The sequence below is a fragment of the Podarcis tiliguerta genome, assembly GCF_965153285.1.
Source record: "Podarcis tiliguerta genome assembly, chromosome: 9".
Classification (NCBI taxonomy): Eukaryota; Metazoa; Chordata; class Lepidosauria; order Squamata; family Lacertidae; genus Podarcis; species Podarcis tiliguerta.
In genome coordinates this window covers 60,481,864-60,505,881 of record NC_139542.1, presented here as the reverse complement: position 1 = coordinate 60,505,881, position 24,018 = coordinate 60,481,864, and the positions used below count along the sequence as shown (strand labels likewise).

At 40.8% G+C, this 24,018-nt stretch overlaps 1 protein-coding gene across 3 annotated transcripts in view; it reads right to left on the bottom strand.

Moving 5' to 3' along the window:
• ARAP2 (ArfGAP with RhoGAP domain, ankyrin repeat and PH domain 2) overlaps nucleotides 1-24,018 on the bottom strand; it is a 123,161-nt gene that overhangs the window by 44,973 nt on the left and 54,170 nt on the right. For all 3 annotated transcript variants that reach the window (XM_083457959.1, XM_083457961.1, XM_083457960.1), the window contains 9 exons: nucleotides 22,059-22,258; nucleotides 20,563-20,648; nucleotides 19,207-19,389; nucleotides 15,352-15,526; nucleotides 14,470-14,598; nucleotides 8,332-8,476; nucleotides 6,324-6,426; nucleotides 4,878-5,076; nucleotides 3,695-3,758 (listed from right to left, as the gene is read on the bottom strand). In XM_083457959.1, the coding sequence (XP_083314085.1) occupies nucleotides 3,695-3,758; nucleotides 4,878-5,076; nucleotides 6,324-6,426; nucleotides 8,332-8,476; nucleotides 14,470-14,598; nucleotides 15,352-15,526; nucleotides 19,207-19,389; nucleotides 20,563-20,648; nucleotides 22,059-22,258 (1,284 nt within the window). The remainder of the gene's footprint in view (nucleotides 1-3,694; nucleotides 3,759-4,877; nucleotides 5,077-6,323; nucleotides 6,427-8,331; nucleotides 8,477-14,469; nucleotides 14,599-15,351; nucleotides 15,527-19,206; nucleotides 19,390-20,562; nucleotides 20,649-22,058; nucleotides 22,259-24,018) is intronic.

Here is a 24,018-nt window from a genome sequence, read left to right as displayed (position 1 = left end):
CATAGATGATACATACATAGATGACAGTCAGACATTGGTATGAGCAAGAGAGGGGGAGGATAGATGATAGATAGATAGATGATAGATAGATAGATGATAGATAGATAGATAGATAGATGATAGATAGATAGATGATAGATAGATATAGATAGATAGATGATAGATAGATGTAGACAGATAGATGATAGATAGATAGATAGATAGATAGATAGATAGATAGATAGATGATAGATAGATGATATAGACAGACAGACAGACAGATAGATGATAGATGATTATAGATGATAGATGATAGATGATGATAGATGATAGATAGATGATAGATAGATGATAGATGATAGATGATAGATAGATAGATAGATAGATAGATAGATAGATAGATAGATATAGATAGATGATACATACATACATACATACATACATACGACAGACACATCAGTATCAGAGAGAGAGAGAGAGTTGGGGCCAGGGTGAGCAGTTAACAGGTAGGTCAGAAGGAAAGGAAATGCAAAAAATGCAGAAATGTACAGTGATAATTACCCGTGAAAGTACAAAAACCACATTAGATGGTAACATAGACATCCTAGCATAGATGAGCTAATTAACCCCTTAGAGTCAGGCAAAAACTTCCTTCATCCTTAAACTTAGCTTGCAAGGTCCAGAACCAGCCTTTTTTATCACATTATTCTTCAAACTTTCATACATGCTCATAATACCATATTAATAATAAGTAGAAGGTAAAGAAAGCTAGTTTCATTATGTCAATTATCCTGATGCAAAGGTTTCACTTCAAAATGCATATGTGGGGTGGACAAGCTGCATATCCTCATGTTCATTGACATCTTTAAAGCAAAAGGGATTAATAGATTGGGCCTAACTGCCACAATAATTATCGATGATGCAAGAATTGCTTTATAGTCCTATTCATGCATGCAGTACATTATGTGGACCCTGCTGCATGAGCCCTGCCCTCACAACATCTGGACATTGTGCACCCAGAAGCAGTTCATGAGATGTGTATTTCTGCTTCTGTTCACAAATCTTACAACAATGCATGGGTGTTGGATGTTATAGCAAAATGATGGCTGTGGGTGGGGTCTAGACCCATCACCTCCACATCAACATTAATTATGTGATGCATGCGAAAACAGAGGTGAAGGCTGAGAGCATCATTTTCTCATATGAAAATACGACATACCCAATTTTTTTCTTCCAGACATGCATGGAAGATAATATGTCTGCCCCACTGGATTTTAGAATACAGTGTGTAGATAGATAGGTAGGTAGATGATAGATAGATGATAGATGGATAGATATAGATGATAGATAGATGCTGATGATAGATATAGATATATAGAGATATAGATAGAGATAGAGATAGAGATGATAGAGGTAGAGATAGAGATAGAGATAGAGATGATAGAGATAGAGATAGATAGATAGACAGACGATAGATGATAGATAGATTAGATAGATAGATAGAAATAGATGATAGATAGATGCTGATAGATAATAGATGATAGATGATAGATAGATAGATAGATAGATGATAGATAGATAGATAGATAGATAGATAGATGATAGATAGATAGATAGATAGATAGATGATAGATAGATAGATAGATAGATAGATAGATAGATGATAGATAGATGATAGATATAGATATATAGGTATAGATATAGATAATATAGATATAGATATACATAGTTAGTTAGACAGACAGACAATAGATAGATAGATAGATAGATGATAGATAGATAGATAGACAGACAGATAGATGATTGATAGATAGATAGATGATAGATAGATAGATAGATAGATAGATGATAGATAGATGATAGATAGATTGATAGATAGATGATAGATAGATATAGATAGATAGATGATAGATAGATGTAGACAGATAGATGATAGATAGATAGATAGATAGATAGATAGATAGATGATAGATAGATGATAGATAGATGATATAGACAGACAGACAGACAGATAGATGATAGATGATTATAGATGATAGATGATAGATGATGATAGATGATAGATGATAGATGATAGATGATAGATAGATGATAGATAGATGATAGATGATAGATAGATGATAGATAGATGATAGATGATAGATAGATAGATAGATAGATATAGATAGATGATACATACATACATACATACATACATACGACAGACACATCAGTATCAGAGAGAGAGAGAGAGAGAGAGAGAGAGTTGGGGCCAGGGTGAGCAGTTAACAGGGAGGTCAGAAGGAAAGGAAATGCAAAAAATGCAGAAATGTACAGTGATAATTACCCGTGAAAGTACAAAAACCACATTAGATGGTAACATAGACATCCTAGCATAGATGAGCTAATTAACCCCTTAGAGTCAGGCAAAAACTTCCTTCATCCTTAAACTTAGCTTGCAAGGTCCAGAACCAGCCTTTTTTATCACATTATTCTTCAAACTTTCATACATGCTCATAATACCATATTAATAATAAGTAGAAGGTAAAGAAAGCTAGTTTCATTATGTCAGTTATCCTGATGCAAAGGTTTCACTTCAAAATGCATATGTGGGGTGGACAAGCTGCATATCCTCATGTTCATTGACATCTTTAAAGCAAAAGGGATTAATAGATTGGGCCTAACTGCCACAATAATTATCGATGATGCAAGAATTGCTTTATAGTCCTATTCATGCATGCAGTACATTATGTGGACCCTGCTGCATGAGCCCTGCCCTCACAACATCTGGACATTGTGCACCCAGAAGCAGTTCATGAGATGTGTATTTCTGCTTCTGTTCACAAATCTTACAACAATGCATGGGTGTTGGATGTTATAGCAAAATGATGGCTGTGGGTGGGGTCTAGACCCATCACCTCCACATCAACATTAATTATGTGATGCATGCGAAAACAGAGGTGAAGGCTGAGAGCATCATTTTCTCATATGAAAATACGACATACCCAATTTTTTTCTTCCAGACATGCATGGAAGATAATATGTCTGCCCCACTGGATTTTAGAATACAGTGTGTAGATAGATAGGTAGGTAGATGATAGATAGATGATAGATGGATAGATATAGATGATAGATAGATGCTGATGATAAATATAGATATATAGAGATATAGATAGAGATAGAGATAGAGATGATAGAGGTAGAAATAGAGATAGAGATAGAGATAGAGATGATAGAGATAGAGATAGATAGATAGACAGACGATAGATGATAGATAGATTAGATAGATAGATAGAAATAGATGATAGATAGATGCTGATAGATAATAGATGATAGATAGATAGATAGATAGATGATAGATAGATAGATAGATAGATGATAGATAGATAGATAGATAGATAGATGATAGATAGATGATAGATGATAGATATAGATATATAGGTATAGATATAGATAATATAGATATAGATATACATAGTTAGTTAGACAGACAGACAATAGATAGATAGATAGATAGATGATAGATAGATAGATAGACAGACAGATAGATGATTGGTAGATAGATAGATAGATAGATGATAGATAGATGATAGATAGATAGATAGATAGATGATAGATAGATAGATAGATAGATAGATAGATAGATAGATAGATAGATATGATAGAAAAGCAATTCTGAATCTGGAATAAGATTTTGGATATAGGAGATACGCATTTTTGCCTAACCATCCCTTACCTTCCTTTCTCAACCAAAAGCAGGACATCTATTTTTTCTCCGTTTTGGATTATGCTGCTGATTGCTGAAAAATGGACAAAGAAACCAAACCATTTACAATTGCCTAATGGGAGTTTAAAACAGACACACAGCATTTTAAAAAAGCAGAATCAATCTTTTGGAAGTTATACTGCAAAACAGCAACAGCAGCTGAGCCTGGAAATCTGCTTTAATAATCATTAGTCTCTGGGTAAGCATTAAATGGAAGCCGGCATCTAGTAAAGGTGAAACAAGCAGCCCTCTCTGTGAGTAATAATGAAGACAAGTAAAGCAATGAATATGTTTCCTATTAAGGACAGTCAAGTGAAGTCAACAGAAAGATTTCAGCTCTTAGGTTGGGAACTATATACAAGGGTGTAAAATGGGAGATGGGTACATAAAGGTTGGGGTTCTATGGCAGTGGAATTCAAAAAGTACACCCTGTGGCAATTCAGTTGGAGCCCAACCGTATGCAAACTTCCACTTCCTAGCAGGAACAATTGGTGATAATGCAATGATTTAGACCAGCTGAGTAAATTAGCATTTCTATAGTGGGACAAGAAACTAATAAGTCCCTTGGAATTTGGTGAACTCTCCTTCCTTGGAGGTTTTTAAGCAGAGGTTTGATGGTCATCTGTCATGGGTGCTTTAGTTGAGATTTGTGCAGTGCAGGGAGTTGGACTAGATGAAATCTTCATTCATGATACCAAAATATGTGTGTGTGTGGATGTACATCTATCTATTTATAGATCTACTATATCTATCTATCTATCTATCTATCTATCTATCTATCTATCTATCATCTCACACAGTTCACCCATTACCATATCAGTGTGAGAGTCACTTTGTCATAGTTTGGAAATTTGGGTATTATTGTAATCGGTTCCTTCTCATGTGAATGTTGCTCAATACTCTGAGAATGACATCGTGCAGGAAGAAGCTACGTCATTGGCCTTGCCCACATTTCCTTTATCCATGCATTGCTCAAGAAGAGTGGGAAGAAGTTACAGAGAAGTGACTCCCATACCACTGGATACCCAGTTATGGAAGTTTATTATGCCAACACACACAGAGAGACACACACAGCATCTCTGTGTGTCTTGCCCTTCAAGCAAGTAAAGTTCTATGAACTAGCTTTTAACCCATGATGTTTCCAAAGTCTTACTTAACTCCTGGAGCCTCCGTAGATACATGGAATCCTCCTGAGAGTTTTCCGGTTCCAGGCAAAAATACAGGTTTGACTTCTCTACAGCAAACCAGCCTTTCTTCCAGTTATCAAGGTTCTGGCAGTCTTTGTAGTACAGCTGGCCAATCAGATCGTAGTCCCTCTCCAAAAGACATTTGCCAGCGATGGGTACAAAGTGCTATTCCAAACGAAAATAAAGAAAATAAGTGAGCATAAAAATCAATACTAGAAACTAAATCAGTGCCGGATTTACGTATAAGCTAAACAAGCTATAGCTTAGGGTCCCACTCTCTTGCCGCACCCACCAAAAATATACTTCTTAATTGTATTTCAGTTCAACAATTACTTTGATAAAATACATATTTTGTGATGTGCAATGGCTTTAGATACCTATTAGGTCCATAAATTACCACATAGCATATATTCAAAACAAAAAACAGCGACAATTTGTTGTTGACAAAGGACAGCTGGACATACAAAGGGCCCCATTACCTTCAGTAGCTTAGGGCCTCATCAAACCTAAATCCGGCCCTGCACTAAATGCCGTATGAGTTATAAGTAAAATTCAGATTGACTTTACTTCCCAAATATTGAAATGGTCCATGGCCTATTTCTTAACTTTAAAATAATTATAGCTTGACTTTACATCACATATATCAGAGGCTCAAGGTTGCTTAAAAATAAAAATGACACACAACAGAATTTTTTTAAGCACAGTAAAAACCAGCATAGAAAAACAATTAGCAGAACTATACTGATGATACTGCAACTCAGTCTTTAGATGACCTCGACCAGAGGACTTGGGCATTTGTTAAATAGCAGGGTTTGTTTGTTTTTAAGCAATGAGGGTTGGAGGAAATCAATATTTAGAGACATCAGAAATCAGTGCCTCCTCAACCTGATTCCCCTTAATGTGTTCAACCAATGCTTTTGAATACAGTGGTACCTCGGGTTACATACGCTTCAGGTTACACACTCCGCTAACCCAGAAATAGTGCTTCAGGTTAAGAACTTTGCATCAGGATAAGAACAGAAATCGTGTTCCAGCGGCACAGCAGCAGCAGGAGGCCCCATTAGCTAAAGTGGTGCTTCAGGTTAAGAACAGTTTCAGGTTAAGTACGGACCTCCAGAACGAATTAAGTACTTAACCCGAGGTACCACTGTACAGTTATTACCTTAAAATTCAAGATTATTGTTTTTTTTTAAAAAAAGCTTGAATTCTGATCTATGTTTTACGCCTGCTTCAGAAGCAATTGTAACAACAGATATTTTCCATTAAGAAGTTGTGGGCGGAAACACATTTCCACATTCTCCAGATCCAAATTCACTTGTACTGAAACCTGGTTTCTCCCAAGATTCTAAGCTAATAGTGCCAACTTCACACTCAGTGCAAACGCTCTTGACTTATCTGGAATGGATAATTACCTTAGCAATTGCCCGAGTCCATTTTCTTTGAGTATGCGCAGCTTCAGCACAGAAGAGAAACACACGTTCTGACAGTAAGTAGATTTCAAAGGCAAATATAGCTCTAAAACCACCAAGGACAAGGAGAGTCAATTCTATTTAGTATAATCCTCATAAAAGCGAAGTAACAAACGTTTCAATTATTCCCCCAGATTTCCCTGCATTATACTCATAACTGAAAAGGGGGAAAGCAGGTTGTAAGAGTGACACCAACTAAAAGGTTTTATTTATGGTTTATGTGTTTTTAAACAATATAAAATTAATCGCTCTTCTGACTGTTTAACGAAGAGGGAATGGATGACAGGTAAGTGGTAGGAGGATATGCAAGTTTAAAAGAGAAGAAGATGGGACTAATGGGTTGTGGGTGGGTGAAGTTGAGTATTCAGTATATTTGTTAATTGAACTGCCACTCGGGTTATTCAAAGTTGAAGGTAGATCAAAATTTCTTGAATCCCCTGGGGTAGCTCAGTTGATAGAGCATGAGACAGCTGGTAGAGCATGAGACTTTGAGGGTTGCAGGATCAAGCCCCATGTTGGGCAAAAATATTCCTGCATTGCAGGGGCTTGGACTAGATGACCCTTCCAACTCTACAATTCTGATTCTGAATCGTAAAGGGGCATGTCAAGGCACTGCCAAGGCTTCGGGAAGCTATTCCTCCCCTGGTTGCAGCATGAGCAGAGAAAACAAGGAGAGGCCTTTTTTAATGAGTTTTATTCACTCCTAATAAAAGGTAAAGGACCCCTGACCCTTAGGTCCAGTCATGGCTGACTCTGGGGTTGCGGCGCTCATTTCACTTTATTGGCCAAGGGAGCCGGCATATAGCTTCCGGGTCATGTAGCCAGTATGACTAAGCCGCTTCTGGCGAACCAGAGCAGCACACATGGAAGCGCCGTTTACCTTCCCGCTGGAGCGGTACCTATTTATCTACTTGCACTTTGATGTGCTTTCGAACTGCTAGGTTGGCAGGAGCAGGGACCAAGCAACAGGAGCTCACCCCGTCGCGGGGATTCGAACCGCCGACCTTCTGATCAGCAAGTCCTAGGCTCTGTGGTTTAACCCACAGCGCCACCCGCGTCCCATTCAGTCCTAATAGCAAGAGACAAAAGAACACAACCAGCCTTAACATGGCATTGCCCAAACTGGGCTCCTCCTCCCTTTTTCCTAGCAACAGCACCTTCTCTGACGATGGCTCCTTCTGGTCAAATGCCTTTGAGCCCTTTGTTCCTATACTCTTAAACAAATGTTGCGTTCTGGGAGAAGGGGGATCAGAAATACTTTCCAGTGACAATGTGTCAGCTGGCTGCCCTACCACAGTTCCCTTCCCCCTTTTTCTAACACTGCCCAATTCCTTTGTTCACCTATCTCTGAGCTGGGACTCAAACTCCTGCTATAAATCAAATCTGCATTCCTCTTCTCCTGCAGCATTATTCTGAGTATTATTCTGCTTGCCCATTCTCTTCCGTAAACATTCCCCAGACCGCTTTATTTCTCCAGCTAAGCTCCGAAAGCTGAATTAAGCGAGAAAGGGTGTTTCTTACATTGGAGGGGAGGGTCATTTTGCAGGTGGCAAATCGGTCAGTGCAGGAAGAGTTAAATAACCCTTGCCAATTCTTCTCTGTAACTGTCCCTCCATGCCGCCCCTACAAACACATTATCTTCTATGTTTTGGAATAGGTGTCTGCATCATAGCTCTGCATTCTGCTTCCCCATCTGGAGAGAGCAGCGTTAGGCTATCTCAGCTGCCAGTTCTGGTTTTAAAAGGCCTAGAGGGATCTCGGGAAAAGCAAGGAGAATGTAGTCACAGCAGCTCTTGAAGCCAGCAGCTATAGATGGGAGGGAAGCAGCACATGCAACAAGAGCAGGGGATAAATATTTGTTTACCAAGTCTCCAAACCAACCGTGCTTTGGGGAGGATATCTTTCAAATAAGATTATTTAAGAGGGTTTTTGGGGATGATCCAGAACTTACCCCAAGTGTGAAAAGGAGTTTGCTTTGTGAATGACCAGGCAGATGACTTCATTAAGGTCAATCATCCCATTGGGGGAGGCGGTCTTCTCATTTTCATAGTAGCTCAAATAGCGACTTTCCAAAGCGCACCATCTCTTATTGCAGTCTGCATTTATGTTAGAAAGGGGAAAGGGGAGATGCATGAGTCTACAGATCGAGGAAATAGTGCATAGCAAAGTTTCCATATTTTTCCATGTATAACACTAGGTTATTGTCATAAAAAATTATTCCAAAAACTGGGGCTCGTCTTATACATGGGTAGTCGAGAGGTGGGAATTGTGATTGTTAGCTGCTGTGGGCAGGAGTTTATCAGCAGAGTGTTTGTGGGTGAATGGTGGATGCGTCAAGGTCCACCGGCTATTGGCTGCTGGGGCAATTGAGTGGGTGATTGGCCCTTGCTTTCTGTGATCGTGCAGATGATTGGCGGTTTGTTCGCTGTCCGTGTGATTGGCTTCTGTGGTTCTGCGGGTGAGCGATTTTCAGCATCCCCTCCAAATAAAGCTCCACAAGTGTGGGCAATCTTCCCCCCAAAAAGCTCAACAACTCTTGGCAATCTCCCCCCATTTTCTCAATTTTGAGACCCAAACAGGAGGTGGCATCCTATACATGGGGGTGTCTTATAGACGGAAAAGTACAGCAATACTGAAAAAAGACTCTTGCAAAACTTAAGGCTTTCATTTTCTTTTGCCAACTAATATCTGTGATATTAATTCAATAAAAGGTAGTTTTCAAAGGAGGAGGAGACGCACTTTAAGAAACACAATTCGGGAAACATAATTAAGAATTAAATAAAGCAACAGCAAATGTGCTGACAGGGTTTTATCTTCTTAATAACAGGTAAAAGTACCATGTAGAGCTACTCAAATGATATTCAACATATCTCCACTCTGGTATACATGCAGATTGTTCAATGCACACACAGGTCTAGTCCACATATGCAGCAGAATGATGTGAGAACGAGGTGGAAGAACAACCTCGCCTAGATTAGTATCCTTCAGATTTTTTTCAGACTACAACTCCCATCAGCCCCAGCCAGCATGTCTAATGGTCAGGGATGCTGGGAATTGGAGTCCAATGACTTCTCGAAGGCCCCAGGTTGAAGAAGTCTGCGGCGGAGTCATGAGCTGGTAGATTTGACCAGGCCAATTCAGACGCCAGAAGAGGACTACATTCTTGAATGCTCTGTGTCATAAGAGGATGTCTGCAAATACAAACTAGTACAAGACGGGGCTGGCTAGGCTGGAACATTTCTACTGTATTTGTAGTTATTATCTGAAATGTAGTTTATTTTTATGTGGAGTCTCAACCAGCTCCCATTGTCACTCCTGCAGATCACAAAAGGGAGAGGAAAAATGCATACACTCATCTGACAGGGTGTGTATTCAGTTCCACTCCGATATCATTCATATCAGCTCTCAGATAAATTCTGTCCATGTCAACTTTCAATATACTATAAAAGGCTTCAATTGTTTTCCTCTTACCAAAATGACATTAAAATGTAAAGGGACCCCTGACCATTAGGTCCAGTCGTGACCGACTCTGGGATTGTGGCGCTCATCTCGTTTTATTGGCCGAGGGAGCCAGCGTACAGCTTCCGGGTCATGTGGCCAGCATGACTAAGCCGCTTCTGGCAAACCAGAGCAGCGCACGGAAACACCGTTTACCTTCCCGCCGGAGCGGTACCTATTTATCTACTTGCACGCTGAGATGCTTTCAAACTACTAGGTTGGCAGGAGCAGGGACTGAACAACGGGAGCTCACCCCGTCGCGGGGATTCGAACCGCCGACCTTCTGATCGGCAAGTCCTAGGCTCTGTGGTTTAACCCACAGCGCCACCCACATCCCTAATGACATTATGCTGCTACAAAATGACATTGTGCTGCTACAAAAGAGGGGGCCTTTTCTGTGGTGGCACCCATTTGGATTGCCTTCCCAAGGAGACATGCCTGGTGCTAGCATTACAATTAAGACTTTCCTATATTTAATACAGGAGGGTTGCCATGTGTCCTCTTTTTTCCAGGACACGCCCTCTTTTTCATCATAGTGATCCATAGTTAAAAGTAAAAAGGTAAAGGTACCCCTACCCGTACGGGCCAGTCGTGTCCGACTCTAGGGTTGTGCGCCCATCTCACTTAAGAGGCCAAGGGCCAGCGCTGTCCGGAGACACTTCCGGGTCACGTGGCCAGTGTGACGAAGCTGCTCTAGCGAGCCAGCACCAGCGCAGCACACGGAAACGCCGTTTACCTTCCCGCTATAAAGCGGTACCTATTTATCTACATGCACTTAGGGGTGCTTTCGAACTGCTAGGTGGGCAGGAGCTGGGACCGAAAGACAGGAGCTCACCCCGCCGCAGGGATTCGAACCGCCGATCATGCGATCGGCAAGCCTTAGATGCTGAGGTTTTACCCACAGCGCCACCCGCGTCCCTTATAGTTAAAAGTAGCAGTAGGCAAATGTGTCCTCTTTTTAGCTCTTCAAAATATGGCAACCCTACGTATAGTCCCAAGCATTTTATATATGGTTTTAGTCAGAACTGTGCTGTTCTTTAAGCTTTTTGTTTTTAACTAGCTCTTTGTTTTATTGCTTGTTGTGTTTGCTAGTGAAGGGGTTCATTGTTTTGGTTTGTTACTATGTTATGTATTTTTGTGTTTTTATATTGTAAACCGCCCTGTGCTCCTCGGGTGCAAGATGGTATAGAAATTTAATAAATAAAATAATAAATAAATTTGCAAAATACAGGTGGAAATCTTTGGAAAAGAAGTTGTATTTTCTGCACTCTGCAGTCTTTGACAAGGGTATGATTCAGACTTGGGATTAAAAAAAATAATTGAAATTGTGAGGGCTTCAGTAGTACCAAAAGCTTGAAACAAAAGCAAAAATCCACAAAATGCATTAAATAAAACACTAATGCGATCCCCATTTGCACAAGCACACACAGAGAGAAGTCAACAAAATGTAACTGAGCTTCCTAGACATGCATCCTTTTTTTTAGTAAACAGCTTCAAAGTCTGGTCTTGCCACAATCTCGGTGCACATTACAACTAAATAAGGATGTCTCGGCAAACAGACTTATGTAGACTGTTACATTTAGGCCTTTAGCAAATAAATATTACAGCTTTAAAGGACAAAGTAGCTGTACACAGTAGTAAACTGCCCTCGCAATTCTTCAAGAGAACATAAAAGTAACGTTCATTTATGTTTGCGCCACATGTAGTGCACCATTTCTTACTTTAACCATCACCCAGGTAACAAAACATTATGGTTTTTAAGGACTCATTTGAACTGCACCTTGTATTTAAAAAGTGTGTAGCTTCTCAAATAGCCATGAATAATTTCCCATAGGTGCTGGTTCGCTTGCTGAAAAGCTAATGGTCTTTATAGTAGTGCTATTCAGATAAGCCCCGGACACATGTATAAGCAATGGAAATTCCATTTTTTTCCCCAGCTCTCTCTGCACACACTCCAAAAAATGGCACCCCTGGACAGGTATTGGGGGTGCATGGGAGGCTGCACAGAGGAAAATAGGAACAGGAAGTCCCGCCATGTGAGACATCCAACCAGTAAGTAAGCTGATATTATGATTGACATCCAACCATCCCTGCTGACTCCACCCCCAATGTCCATGCAATTCCCCAATCTACTTGATGGAACTGAATGTCAACTGAAGAAGGGACGCAGCTTAAACTTTTGTGGCCACAGGAGGGGGAAAGGCAAGCTGATGTTCAGATGATCTCGTGGCCACACCTTGCTTTTTTTCAACAAAAACAGTGGTGGATTCAAAAAGATGAATTCAAGTAATCATGAGCTAACCCTTTTCCAATTGAGGAACTTAGCACACAGGCTGCCCTCCTGGTTCTGCGGCCTCTCCCATGATAGAACAAAAGTGTAGGCAACAAATGCACAGTGTTGGGAAAGGTCAGAGTTATGTAACAGGATTGGGGGGAAGCTAAGAGCAAAGTGTAGTGATGTATGGAAGTGAGAGCTGGGCCATAAAGAAGGCTGATCGCCAAAGAATTGATGCTTTTGAATTGTGGAGCTGAAGGAGACTCTTGAGAGTCCTATGGACTTCAAGAAGATCAAACCTATCCATTCCGACAGAAATCAGCCCTGAGTGCTCCCTGGAAGGACAGATCCTGAAGCTGAGGCTCCAATACTTTGGCCACCTCATGAGAAGAGAAGACTCCATGGAAAAGACTCTGATGTTGGAAAAGATGGAGGGCACAAGGAGAAGGGGACAACAGAGGACGAGATGATTGGACAGTGTTCTCGAAGCTACCAGCATGAGTTTGACCAAGCTGCGGGAGGCAGTGGAAAACAGGAGTGCCTGGCGTGCTCTGGTCCATGGAGTCACGAAGAGTCGGACACGACTAAACGACTAAACAACAACAACAAACAGGGCTGCCTTTATTTATTTATTCATTCATTCATTCATTCGTTCATTCATTCCTGCCCATCTGCCTGGGTTTCCCCAGACAATCTGGGCGGCTCCCAACAGAATATCAAAAAACACAACAAAACATCAACCATTCAAAAGTTCCTTCAGATGTCTTCTAAAGGTTGTTTAGTTTCTTATCTGTTTGACATCTGATGGGACAGTATTCCACAGGGCGGGCACCACTACCAAGAAGGCCCTCTGCCTGGTTTCCTGTAACCTCACTTCCCACAGGGAGAAACCACCAGAAGGCTCTCAGCACTGGACCTCAGTGTCCGGGCTGAACGATGGGGGTGGAGACACTCCTTCAGGTATACCGGGCAGAGGCCGTTTAGGGCTTGAAAGGTCAGCACCAACTTTGAATTGTGCCCGGAAACGTACTAAGAGCCAATGTAGGTCTTTCAGGACTGGTGTTATATGGTCTCAGCGGCCACTCCCAGTCATCAGTCTAGCTGCCGCATTCTGGATCAATTGTAGTTTCCTGGTCACCTTCAAAGGTAGCCCCACGTAGAGCGCATTTCAATAGTCCATCATAGAAAGGACAGACGGCTCTGAAGTTCATCTAAGTGGAACCAGCCTGACATCAGCCTCCATCTGCTTCTATAAATAGTGGCTGCAGGAAGGCAGGCACTAAGGAAACACAGGTATTCCCAGGTGTACTGGCATTCCAAAGCAGGGAGATGCCTTCTGGGAAATTCAAGGTTGCATCTTGTGAAAATGGCATAGGCTCCTGCAATGCTTTTGTTCCCATCTAGAGCTGTGGAAATATGTAGAAATGTGTGCCTTGTCTACAAATACAGACAGATGCAAGCCTCCACTCCCATCAGGGATCTACAGATTTGCAACAAATTGCCTTGCTCTCATCTCCCGGATCATCTGGATATTCAAGTCCAATCGGTGTTATTTTGACCAAGGCTTCCGATAAATCGATGGGTTTACACAGCTTGTTTATAGATCAAAAGCAGACAGCAATGTTTTCTGAAACAGCCTCCTTTTAACACTTGCCACAACCTTGCTGGGTTTCCAAATAAGAAGATCTTTTTAAAGCAGAATATCGTATTTTGACAATTTCAGGTTTACCGAAACTATACAGACACGGATAGAAGAAAGAAAAACCTAAGTGGCAAAGCAAAAAAACACCTCTGAACTTAGAAGAATTGAAAGCTGCAGGAAAAAACATGTAGCCTGACAGGAGCTGATTGCAAAATGAACAGTTGAATCATAGCATGCAGTAGCTAAAAGGTGGTGCTCTTGTTTTCCATGAACACTGGAAATAGAGGCCAAGACAGAGTCAATCTATTTTACGCTGGCAGAGGTGATGGTAGAAAGCCTGCTCAGTATTGTGGGGCTATAGCTTTCACAAAAACACAAACACACACACACACACAAAAATCAGGCTTTACCTGAAGATACATGTGTAACAGATTTCTAAAAAAAAGCCAAGGAACACTATAATATTTTAAAGCTTACCAATGCTATTCTTCCAAGAAACCACTTGTCAAGATTTGAGAGCCCATCCTATGAAAATATATACCTAGCATTGTCATGTACAACATCCCCCCCTCCCGCCGTATTACCTTTAGCGTTCTAAAATAAAACGGAAAAGAGCTGCAATCTGACCAACGTTCTAAAAACCAAGTCAAGCATTGGGAAAGAGACTGTAATACCTTCTTTTAGTTTCTTCTCTGTAAACGGCTTTGTGGCATTGAAGGAAACCTTGTACAAATAGTCACAAAGGAAGGAAGAAGAATCTCGAGAGGAAACATTGTCCGAATGAACTTCATAGTTAGGGAAATCTGTAAAAGTCACAAAAACGTATAATGAAAAGAGCCTGTTTCAGTGACTATGAAACATGTATCGATAAAAGAAACAAAAAAAAATTATTAGCTGTTGGAATTTTATGCGAAATTTGTGGGAATTTAATAAAATATATTAAAAAAAGATGTATACCTCAATTTCTTTCTCCATCCAGGCCCTCTGCCCCTTCTTTTTTCTCTTTCTACCTCTCTCCCCAACCCCCCGCCTCCTCTCTCTCTCACACACACAAACACACACACACATACACAAACACACAAACGTCCCAAGGCAGCAAGGTGCCAAAACCAGGAAAGTACAGTCAGATTTGGATGTCAAATGGAATCTGTTCCAGAAGTCCCTTTGACTTCCAAAATGTTCTGAAAACAAAGCAGGGCTTCTGATTGGCTGCAGGAAGCTCCTGCAGCCAATTGGAAGCAGTGGAACGTTCGGCTTCCAAAAATAGTTTGCAAACCAGAACAGTCACTTCCAGGTTTGCGGCGTTCAGGAGCCAAAACATTCAGTAACTAAACTGTTTGAAAACCAAGGTACAATTGTAAAAGGTCTGCAAGCGTACAAGATTCATGATTTTTATCTCTTTTACAAAAATCCAGTCATAGCATCCAATATACATCAAAGAGTTTTGCAAGTGGTGCTTTGACTTAGTGCTGCCACATTCTCTCCTTTTTGTCATTATTTGATCTTTTAAAATACATTGCACCATGCAGTTATACACATACACTTCAGGTCCGTACCTGAAAACTTATTGTGGTGGAGGAATTCCATCTGCAGCCTTTGTCCGGATTTCTTGGCTAACAAGTACGGAGTACTGTAGACAGGATCTCCGGTAGCGCACATCACATCTGCTCCGCTAAACAACAACACCATTGTTTCCAATACGTCCTGCTTAACTACCGCAGCACACAGGGCCTGATCATAAAGATGAAAAGCATGAGCTACAAGTAGAACACCAAACAGGAAGGAATTAATGACTCTTAATGCAATGGGCAGGGACACGGGTGGCACTGTGGTTTAAAGCCTCAGCGCCTAGGGCTTGCTGATCGAAAGGTCGGCGGTTCGAATCCCCGCGGCGGGGTGCGCTCCCGTTGCTCGGTCCCAGTGCCTGCCAACCTAGCAGTTCGAAAGCACTCTCGGGTGCAAGTAGATAAATAGGGACCGCTTACTAGCGGGAAGGTAAACGGCATTTCCGTGTGCGGCTCTGGCTCGCCAGAGCAGCAATGTCATGCTGGCCACATGACCCGGAAGTGTCTTCGGACAGCGCTGGCCCCCGGCCTCTTTGAGTGAGATGGGCTCACAACCCTAGAGTCTGTCAAGACTGGCCCGTACGGGCAGGGGTACCTTTACCTTTACCTGTAATGCAATGGGCAATCTCAGCGATCTCGTCACACTGTAGCCAATGCATTCAGCTGAAATTCACGCAGCAAGGTCAAAGCTCGCCACATTTCACAGGCAACTATCATAAGGTTATTAAATCACAATGTGCCACAATTATTGGGGGATTCGTAGGTCTGGACCAACATCCATTTTTTAAGAGAGCTTAGCTTGTACAGGAACTATTACTAACCCTGTTCAGTAGGCGAATGGGTTATAAAAGGTAAAGGTAAAGGACCCCTGGATGGTTAAGTCCAGTCAAAGGCGACTATGGGGTTGCAGCACTCATCTCGTTTTCAGGCCGAGGGAGCCTGTTTGTCCACAGACAGCTTTCTGGGTCATGTGGCCAGCATGACTAAACCATTTCTGGCACAGCAGAACACCTTGACGGAACCACTGCGCACAGAGACGCCATTTACCTTCCCGCTACAGTGGTACCTATTTATCTACTTGCACTGGCATGCTTTCGAACTGCTAGGTTGGCAGGAACCAGGACAGAGCAATGGGAGCTCACTCCATCGTGGGGATTTGAACCACCGACCTTCTGATCGGCAAGCCCAAGAGGTTCACTGGTTTAGACCACAGGGCCACCCGCATCCATTATATTGAATGTATATGTACACATACACACCTAACTTTTATTATTATTATTAATAATAATAATAATAATAATAATAATAATAATAATAATAATAAAATTGTATACTGCCCCATACTCGCAGGTCTCAGGGCTGTTCACAACATAGCATCACAATATAAAACCACAAAATGCGTAATAAAAATGAAAACAAGAACCATCCAATAAACCACCCCCTCCCCAACACAATTTAAAAGGGCATTAGATGTCAATCAGCTGAAGGTACTTGTTTGCCTGGTGCCTAAACATGCATAATGAAGACTCCAGAATCCAACCACAATTTTCACACATTCAGCTAGACTGCCGAGCAGAGCACATGTTGTACAATTTGTATGTGCGCAGGGTCTTTCTCTCTTTTTTAGTGTCCCTGATCATGCTTGCAAGATGCACATGCTTAGGCATTCTACAGGGAATTTGTGCTAGTATGTGGATGACAACAAGGCACCATAATACCACCTCTTCTCTGTACAGACATTTATTTGCCATCTGAGCAGGGCTTTTATCATCCATGGATGGAGGAAAATGCATGATACTTGGGTTTAGCCAGAAACGTAGGTCACAAATTTATGGGGTTATGCAAATACATATTTTTCTTTTTTCTCTTTTCGAGCAACATTAACTGGGCTCTGACTTCTCAAGGCAGATACAATAAGAAAACCTTATAAGGCATTATTAAAAAATGCTACACAGGAAGCACAATCATTTTACTATTTGTTTCAGCAATACTGGTGACACATCGATGCCTCTAGAGGATACTCTAGCTCAACTGATTATTTTGCTGCTCCTTGTCTATCTCTGCAGATCAAAACAAAATCCTTTCTGAACACGTACATTTAGAAGTCACAGAACAGATGGAACAAACTGAAATATCTTCATTTAACCCTAGTAGTGTAACTACTGTCACTTGGCATTCTGGAATAAAATTGTAATAGTGCTGCATGCCCTACATATAAAATACAGAGCTCTCTTAGGTGAAGCCAAGGTCTCCCTTGAAGTTCTAACATTCCTCCCCTCTTTGAACAACAGACCTTCATGCCATATAACAAGCTATCTTCAAATCTCTACACCATTTCAAAAGCAATTTGTTATACAGAGCATGAAGACCACTGAAAAATTACAAGTTCAAAGCTCCCCTTGGAGGTATAGTACTAGCTATGTGATTCTCTGGATTCTGGCCTTCATAAATTGCATACAATAAAATTAACAATTAATTGAACTATTAATGTGAGTTCATTAACATATCTAACAAAAGCCAGAAATGATTGAGTGGGGGGGGGGTGATTGTATCTAATGTTAGTCCTGGTTTGCTCCTCTGGCTCTGCAATGCTTCTGCCTGTGGGATTTGCTGGAGGGGGTGGGTTGGCCACTGGAATCATGACTTGTGTTTAATCAGTGATGTTTCTTAGGATTTGGGGTCCACCCAGGAACAGCTGTGAGCCAAGGCTTCCTGCATTGCAGGGGGGTTGGACTAGATGACCATTGGCATCCCTACCAACTCTACAATTCTATGAATCTATGAACTGTGGTCTATATACCCAACGCCATTTGGCATCAGTTGAAGTTTGGAAGGGCATGGTGTATCTATTTGCTCACTTTGGCAATAAAGCAAACTAGGTTTTGGCTAGTCATTTTTATTGCACATCTGTTTGACTGTGCCTTTTTTTTAACACCTTCTTGTAATCTTTCTTCTCTTGGGTGTATCAGTTGAGTTGTGACAGAGGGCATCAACAGAGGACAGTCCAGTTGTGTGTTCAATTAGTTTGGGCTACTTATTCCTTTCTTTACATAGAGATGACCATTTAATAAAGTTGTGGCCTATTTAACCCCACAATTCCTCTAATCTTTTCGCAGACTGGACTCTAATCTACAAAAGCACAATGTCATCCAGATGTTTTGAACTACAGGCAGCATGGCCAAAAGTGAGGGGTTATGGGAGTTATGGTTCAAAACAAAATTGGTGTCTTAGTCTTTATTATGCCCAGATTCTTTGAGATAGATAGATATAGATGATAGATATAGATAGATAGATAGATAGATAGATAGATAGATAGATAGATTATAGATAGATATAGATAGATAGAGATAGATAGAGATAGATAGATAGATAGATAGATAGATAGATAGATAGATAGATAGATATAGATAGATAGATGATAGATAGATGATAGATAGATAGATGATAGATAGATATAGATAGATAGATATAGATAGATAGATATAGATAGATAGATAGATGATAGATAGATAGATGATAGATAGATAGATGATAGATAGATAGATAGATAGAAGATAGATAGATGATAGATAGATAGATAGATATAGATAGATGATAGATAGATATAGATAGCTGATAGATAGATAGATTAGATAGATAGACAGATAGATAGATAGCTAGCTAGATAGATGATAGATGATAGATGATGATAGGTAGATATAGATATAGATATAGATATAGATATAGATATAGATATAGATAGATGATAGATAGATAGATGATAGATATGAAACAACAAAAAGAGACATACAATCCACCACCTCAAAAAAGACTAGCCCCATACCCCAACATTTCTTCCAGATTTACCTGGTTTAATTCTTCTTTGGTTTTGTACAGCAAAGTGCTTTTTCTGAATCTTCCCTCTTTATATTTCTGTGTAATAAAAGTTAACCTCTGGTCTGTTGGGGCATCCATACGCAACTCCTCATCGGGCTGAATGTTTCCTTCCCAAAAGCTATTTGCCCTCTTATTCCCTGTCACAATAAAAAGCTGCAGAAGGAAGGAAGCAAACTTAGTAAACACCTAACACTTTGCTGCCTTTCCATGACACCCAAAATCAGCTGCATGAGGTGGCTGTTTCACTCTGTCTGAACATGGGACTTGCTCTGCTGCCTCTCCTATCCAAAGGGACTGTAATGGAGCCCAACTTCATCCTTGAGGACAGGGAAAGGGTTGTAGATGGGTGGTAGAGCATGCAGAAAGTCCCAGGTAAATTTGCAACATCTCCAAGTGGATCTAAGAGAGAATCCCACCTAAAATTCTGTAGAACCACTACCAGACATTGTAGACAACCCAGAGCTATATGGAACAGTGTTCTGGCTCTGTGTAAAGGCAGCTTTCCCATGCTTTCTTAGCATCTTATTCAACAAAATCTTGTGCAGCAGTTCATGTGACTTCAGCAGGCATTATCTGCACACATCATCAAGCACATCAGTAGAGCCATATGGCCTAGATATACACTTTTTTAAAAAATGAAACTCTCAGGAAGCTGAATTCTGTGCTGTGTCATGCATTCTGCAGCTTTCCTGTGCTCCTATCGAATCACATCATACGCATAGCCCTAGCAATATCCCAACACAGGATCCAAGGAAAATGATGAAATACTTAGAAGGTACAGATGAATTTAGGGGCATCTGTAGAAAACCAATTATGAACCCCAACATTCCTTACAGACTGACATTTTGCCATTCTGGAAACTGGAAAATGTCAGTGAAGTTCTTTAGAAAACAACAGCAAGCTCTAATAGCTTTACATTAAGGAGAACTTTTCAAAGAACTGAAGTCACTTAAGAAAGTAAAAAGAACATGTTTTATTTAATACGTGGTGACAATGAGCTTCTATTTTCACAGTAAAACGTAAAACAGCCTTCCTTTTTATGTTAATATATTTATCCCCCACACTTTCTATTCTAAGAAATCTGGCTTAACACAGGGGAAAAATCCTCACTACCACGGATCAATAAAAAGCAATAAAAAAAAATTAAAAATCAGCACGAAACAATGAAGCACATCAGCATTTGTATCAAGTGGGAAGGGATTTCAAATTAATAGACAAATTCCTCAGGAGCACTATTACATGCCACTAAACTTCACAGTAAATGTTTACTTTCCCCACTGATAAGGCTCATCTCTCCTATTCCCTTTCCGCCCTACTGTTTCCTACCTCAATGAGTTCATTACTCCAAATGCTGGCATCCATTTTGAGGCTTCGGACCTTCGAATCTCTGGGTCCTAAGGATCTGTGCTGCCCTGAGTCAAAATAACAAGATGTAGCACGTTTCAGGGTTAGAAATTAGGGATATAACTTTGATAAACAGATAAAGGAAAAGAAAGAGGTGCGCCTACATCATGTGGCTTAATATATGGCTGGTGGGCAAGATCCTGAACTCCTTCACGTCTGGGTCATTTTGACAAGCAGGTTAGATCATCTACTTGTCTATTACCTGACTTCACCATATCATCAGGTAACCTATTTTTCCTTCACAATCTAGCTTGCAATCAAGCCATGCTGCAAAGGAACATTTGTCCTCAGCAAGGTGGGTCGATTCAAGCTGGGATGTGAAGGGAAAATGGTCCTTTGAAGGGATTGATTGGATTAAAAAAAACCCTCAACAGTGGCTTCAAGCTCCATTTTCCCCAGGGGTCGGCCACACTCTATAGAGTTCCCAGTGAGGAAGTCCAGAGTAGCCAATCCTAGGGAGTGCCCAAATTTAAAGGTGCTGAATACAAGCCCTGCTTGCAAGGGAAAAATCAAGAGCACACATTTCTTTGCAGCCACATCTTTACCTGTTTCACACCTGATGTCAAATATGACTTCAGGTGTCGGGCAGGTGGGCTTCATAAAATCAGAGTTGGGAGGGACCTTATGGGGAATCTCAACTAAAGCATCCATGACAGATGTCCTTGACTTTGAAAAACAGTTTTATGGGCCAAACTACGATCCCTATACCTGGATGTAGTTTTGCCCCTGGGCTGGAATTTCCCCATACCTGCTTCAACTGGTCTGTAGGTAAAAAGATAAAGGACCCCTGGACGGTTAAGTCCAGTCAAAAGGGACTATGGGGTTGTGGCACTCATCTTGCTTCAGGCCGAGGGAGCCGGTGTTTGTCCACAGACAGGTTTTCCGGTCATGTGGACAGCATGACTAAACCACTTCTGGCGCAACGGGACACCGTGATGGAAACCAAAGCACATGGAAACACTGTTTACCTTCCCACTGCAGCGGTACCTATTTATCTACTTTGACTGGCATGCTTTCAAATTGCTAGGTTGGCAGGAACTGTGAAAGAGCAATGGGAGCTCACTTCGTCATAGGGATTTGAACCTTTTGATCAGCAAGCCCAAGAGGCTCAGTGGTTTAGACCACAGCGCCACCCACATCCCTGCTTTGGTCTGTAGAACCCTTTAGGACTTTGGGAGTCATTACAGATCCCACATGCTATCCCTGCAAAGCTGTACAATAATTTCCCATAAAATTTCATATGCTACACTTAAAAGGGATTTATCAACTATATCACGATTTTGAAAAATTAAACCGGGCTCTTGAAGCTATAATAAGATTAAAGCCTTTGCACTAAATCAGAAATAAATATGGCTGAGACACACCATGCCCTTTAAGGTAGGCATGTTGTCTGATGGAACACTCAGTTTCTTAATTACCTGCACACTTTTTACAAATGACAACACAGAGATTGATGGATGCCCAGTCAGGATCCGGTTCCTTGCAGTCAGCACAGGACCTGTTTGAGTCATTGAACCAGATCTTCTCAGCTACTTCATAATCAGAGAGAGTTTCCGCAATAGACTGCTGTAGTGCTTCGATCCACTCCTGCTTCTCTTTTTCAGACTCTGCCGTAAAGCTGAAACCCATTGACAAAGGGTATTCCGATTAAATACAAAATAGATCAGTCCTATTTGTTTTACCAGCTATTAAGAGATGTTAGCTGCATGAAGATGAGAGCTGAGCATCAAGATAATCAAATTAATGCACATTAAATGAACCTTAAAATAAAAACCCTGTTTTGCTTTCTTACCTCAGTTAGTATTTGCCAACTTATACTCATCACCCTTATATATCATGCTTATGACAATATTTTATTCCCTTGTTAATTATGCTGTTTTAAATGTGCATTCTATATTTTACTTCACTTAGCAATGGTTTTTTAAAAAAATGTTTAAGATTTTTTTTAAACTTTGTGCTAAATGTGTATTCTGTAGTTGACCTCCTTTGTAATGTTTTGTTTTGAAATCTTTAAGATATTTTAGTTTTCTGTTATTTATGTTGCTTTGACTGTATACTCTATATTTGACTTTCTTCAGATTCTTTTGTTGATGTTTTATTGATGTTTTAATATTCAGTAAACCGCTTTGAGATTTTTCTTCAAAATATAAACAGTATAGAAATGAAATAAATAATAATAATATACAAAGGGTGTGCATTGGGTCTGTGAGGAAACCAAATAATGAGGCAAATTGTGGTGATTTGGAGTGCTTTCCCCATTCTTGGAATCAAACTGTGATGTCAGGAAGCCTCCTCAATGCAGATCTGGGTTTCCACAAAGCCTCATATGTTGCTGTGTTGTTTCTGTCCTTTCAGTCTTGTATACAGTGGTACCTCGAAGTGGTACCTTGAAGTCGAACGGAATTCATTCTGGAAGTCCGTTCAACTTCCAAAATGTCACGTCAAACATTCAGATTCCAAAGAACGTTCACAAACCAGAACACTCACTTCTGGGTTTGCAGTGTTCAGGAGCCAAAACATTCAACTTGCAAGGCATTCAGGATCCAAGGTACGACAGTACCTCTATCCTCTTCTATATCTACGCTTTGCAAGAAGTGAAGTTGTCTAAAATATTGCCTGTACACTTAGGAGTTCTGGATTTGTTTCCTTTTGTCAAAACACAGCAGAGGACTTAAACAAACAAACAAACAAAAAAGTCAAAAGATTCATTTAAGTTTTTCATTAAAAATAATAATTCCTATCCTGCCGTTTCAACAAAAGCAAACAAAAAGCAAAAAAGCAAAAATAGAGTTCTGAATTCTACAGGCTGCATCCTAGACAGCCTCGTGCTGTAAGTCTCATTGGAAGCCTACCAGAGGACACAAAACAAGGACCGGAAAAGATGGTATAAAGTATTTGTTAAAGTACAAGCAAGAACAGTACACACCAAGTAGCCATCTCTTCATTATTTCACAGTAAGAAAGAACAAGAGACCAGTTGCCCTCCCATAAAAGGCAGCAAGCTGGAAAGAGGGTCAGAGCACAACAGTTGATTTCTCAGGAAACAAGACCCTCTTGGCGGGGTCGATGCTGTGAACCATTGTTTTGGGTTCAGGTTGTATATATGTGTAAATAAACCATATATCCTAAAGATACTACAGTGTGGTGTAGTGGTTAAGAGCGGTAGTCTCGTAATCTGGGAACCGGGTTCGCGTCTCTGCTCCTCCACATGCAGCTGCTGGGTGACCTTGGGCTAGTCACACTTCTTTGAAGTCTCTCAGCCCCACTCACCTCGCAGAGTGTTTTTTGTGGGGGAGGAAGGGAAAGGAGAATGTTAGCCGCTTTGAGACTCCTTAAAGGGAGTGAAAGGCGGGATATCAAATCCAAACTCTTCTTCTTC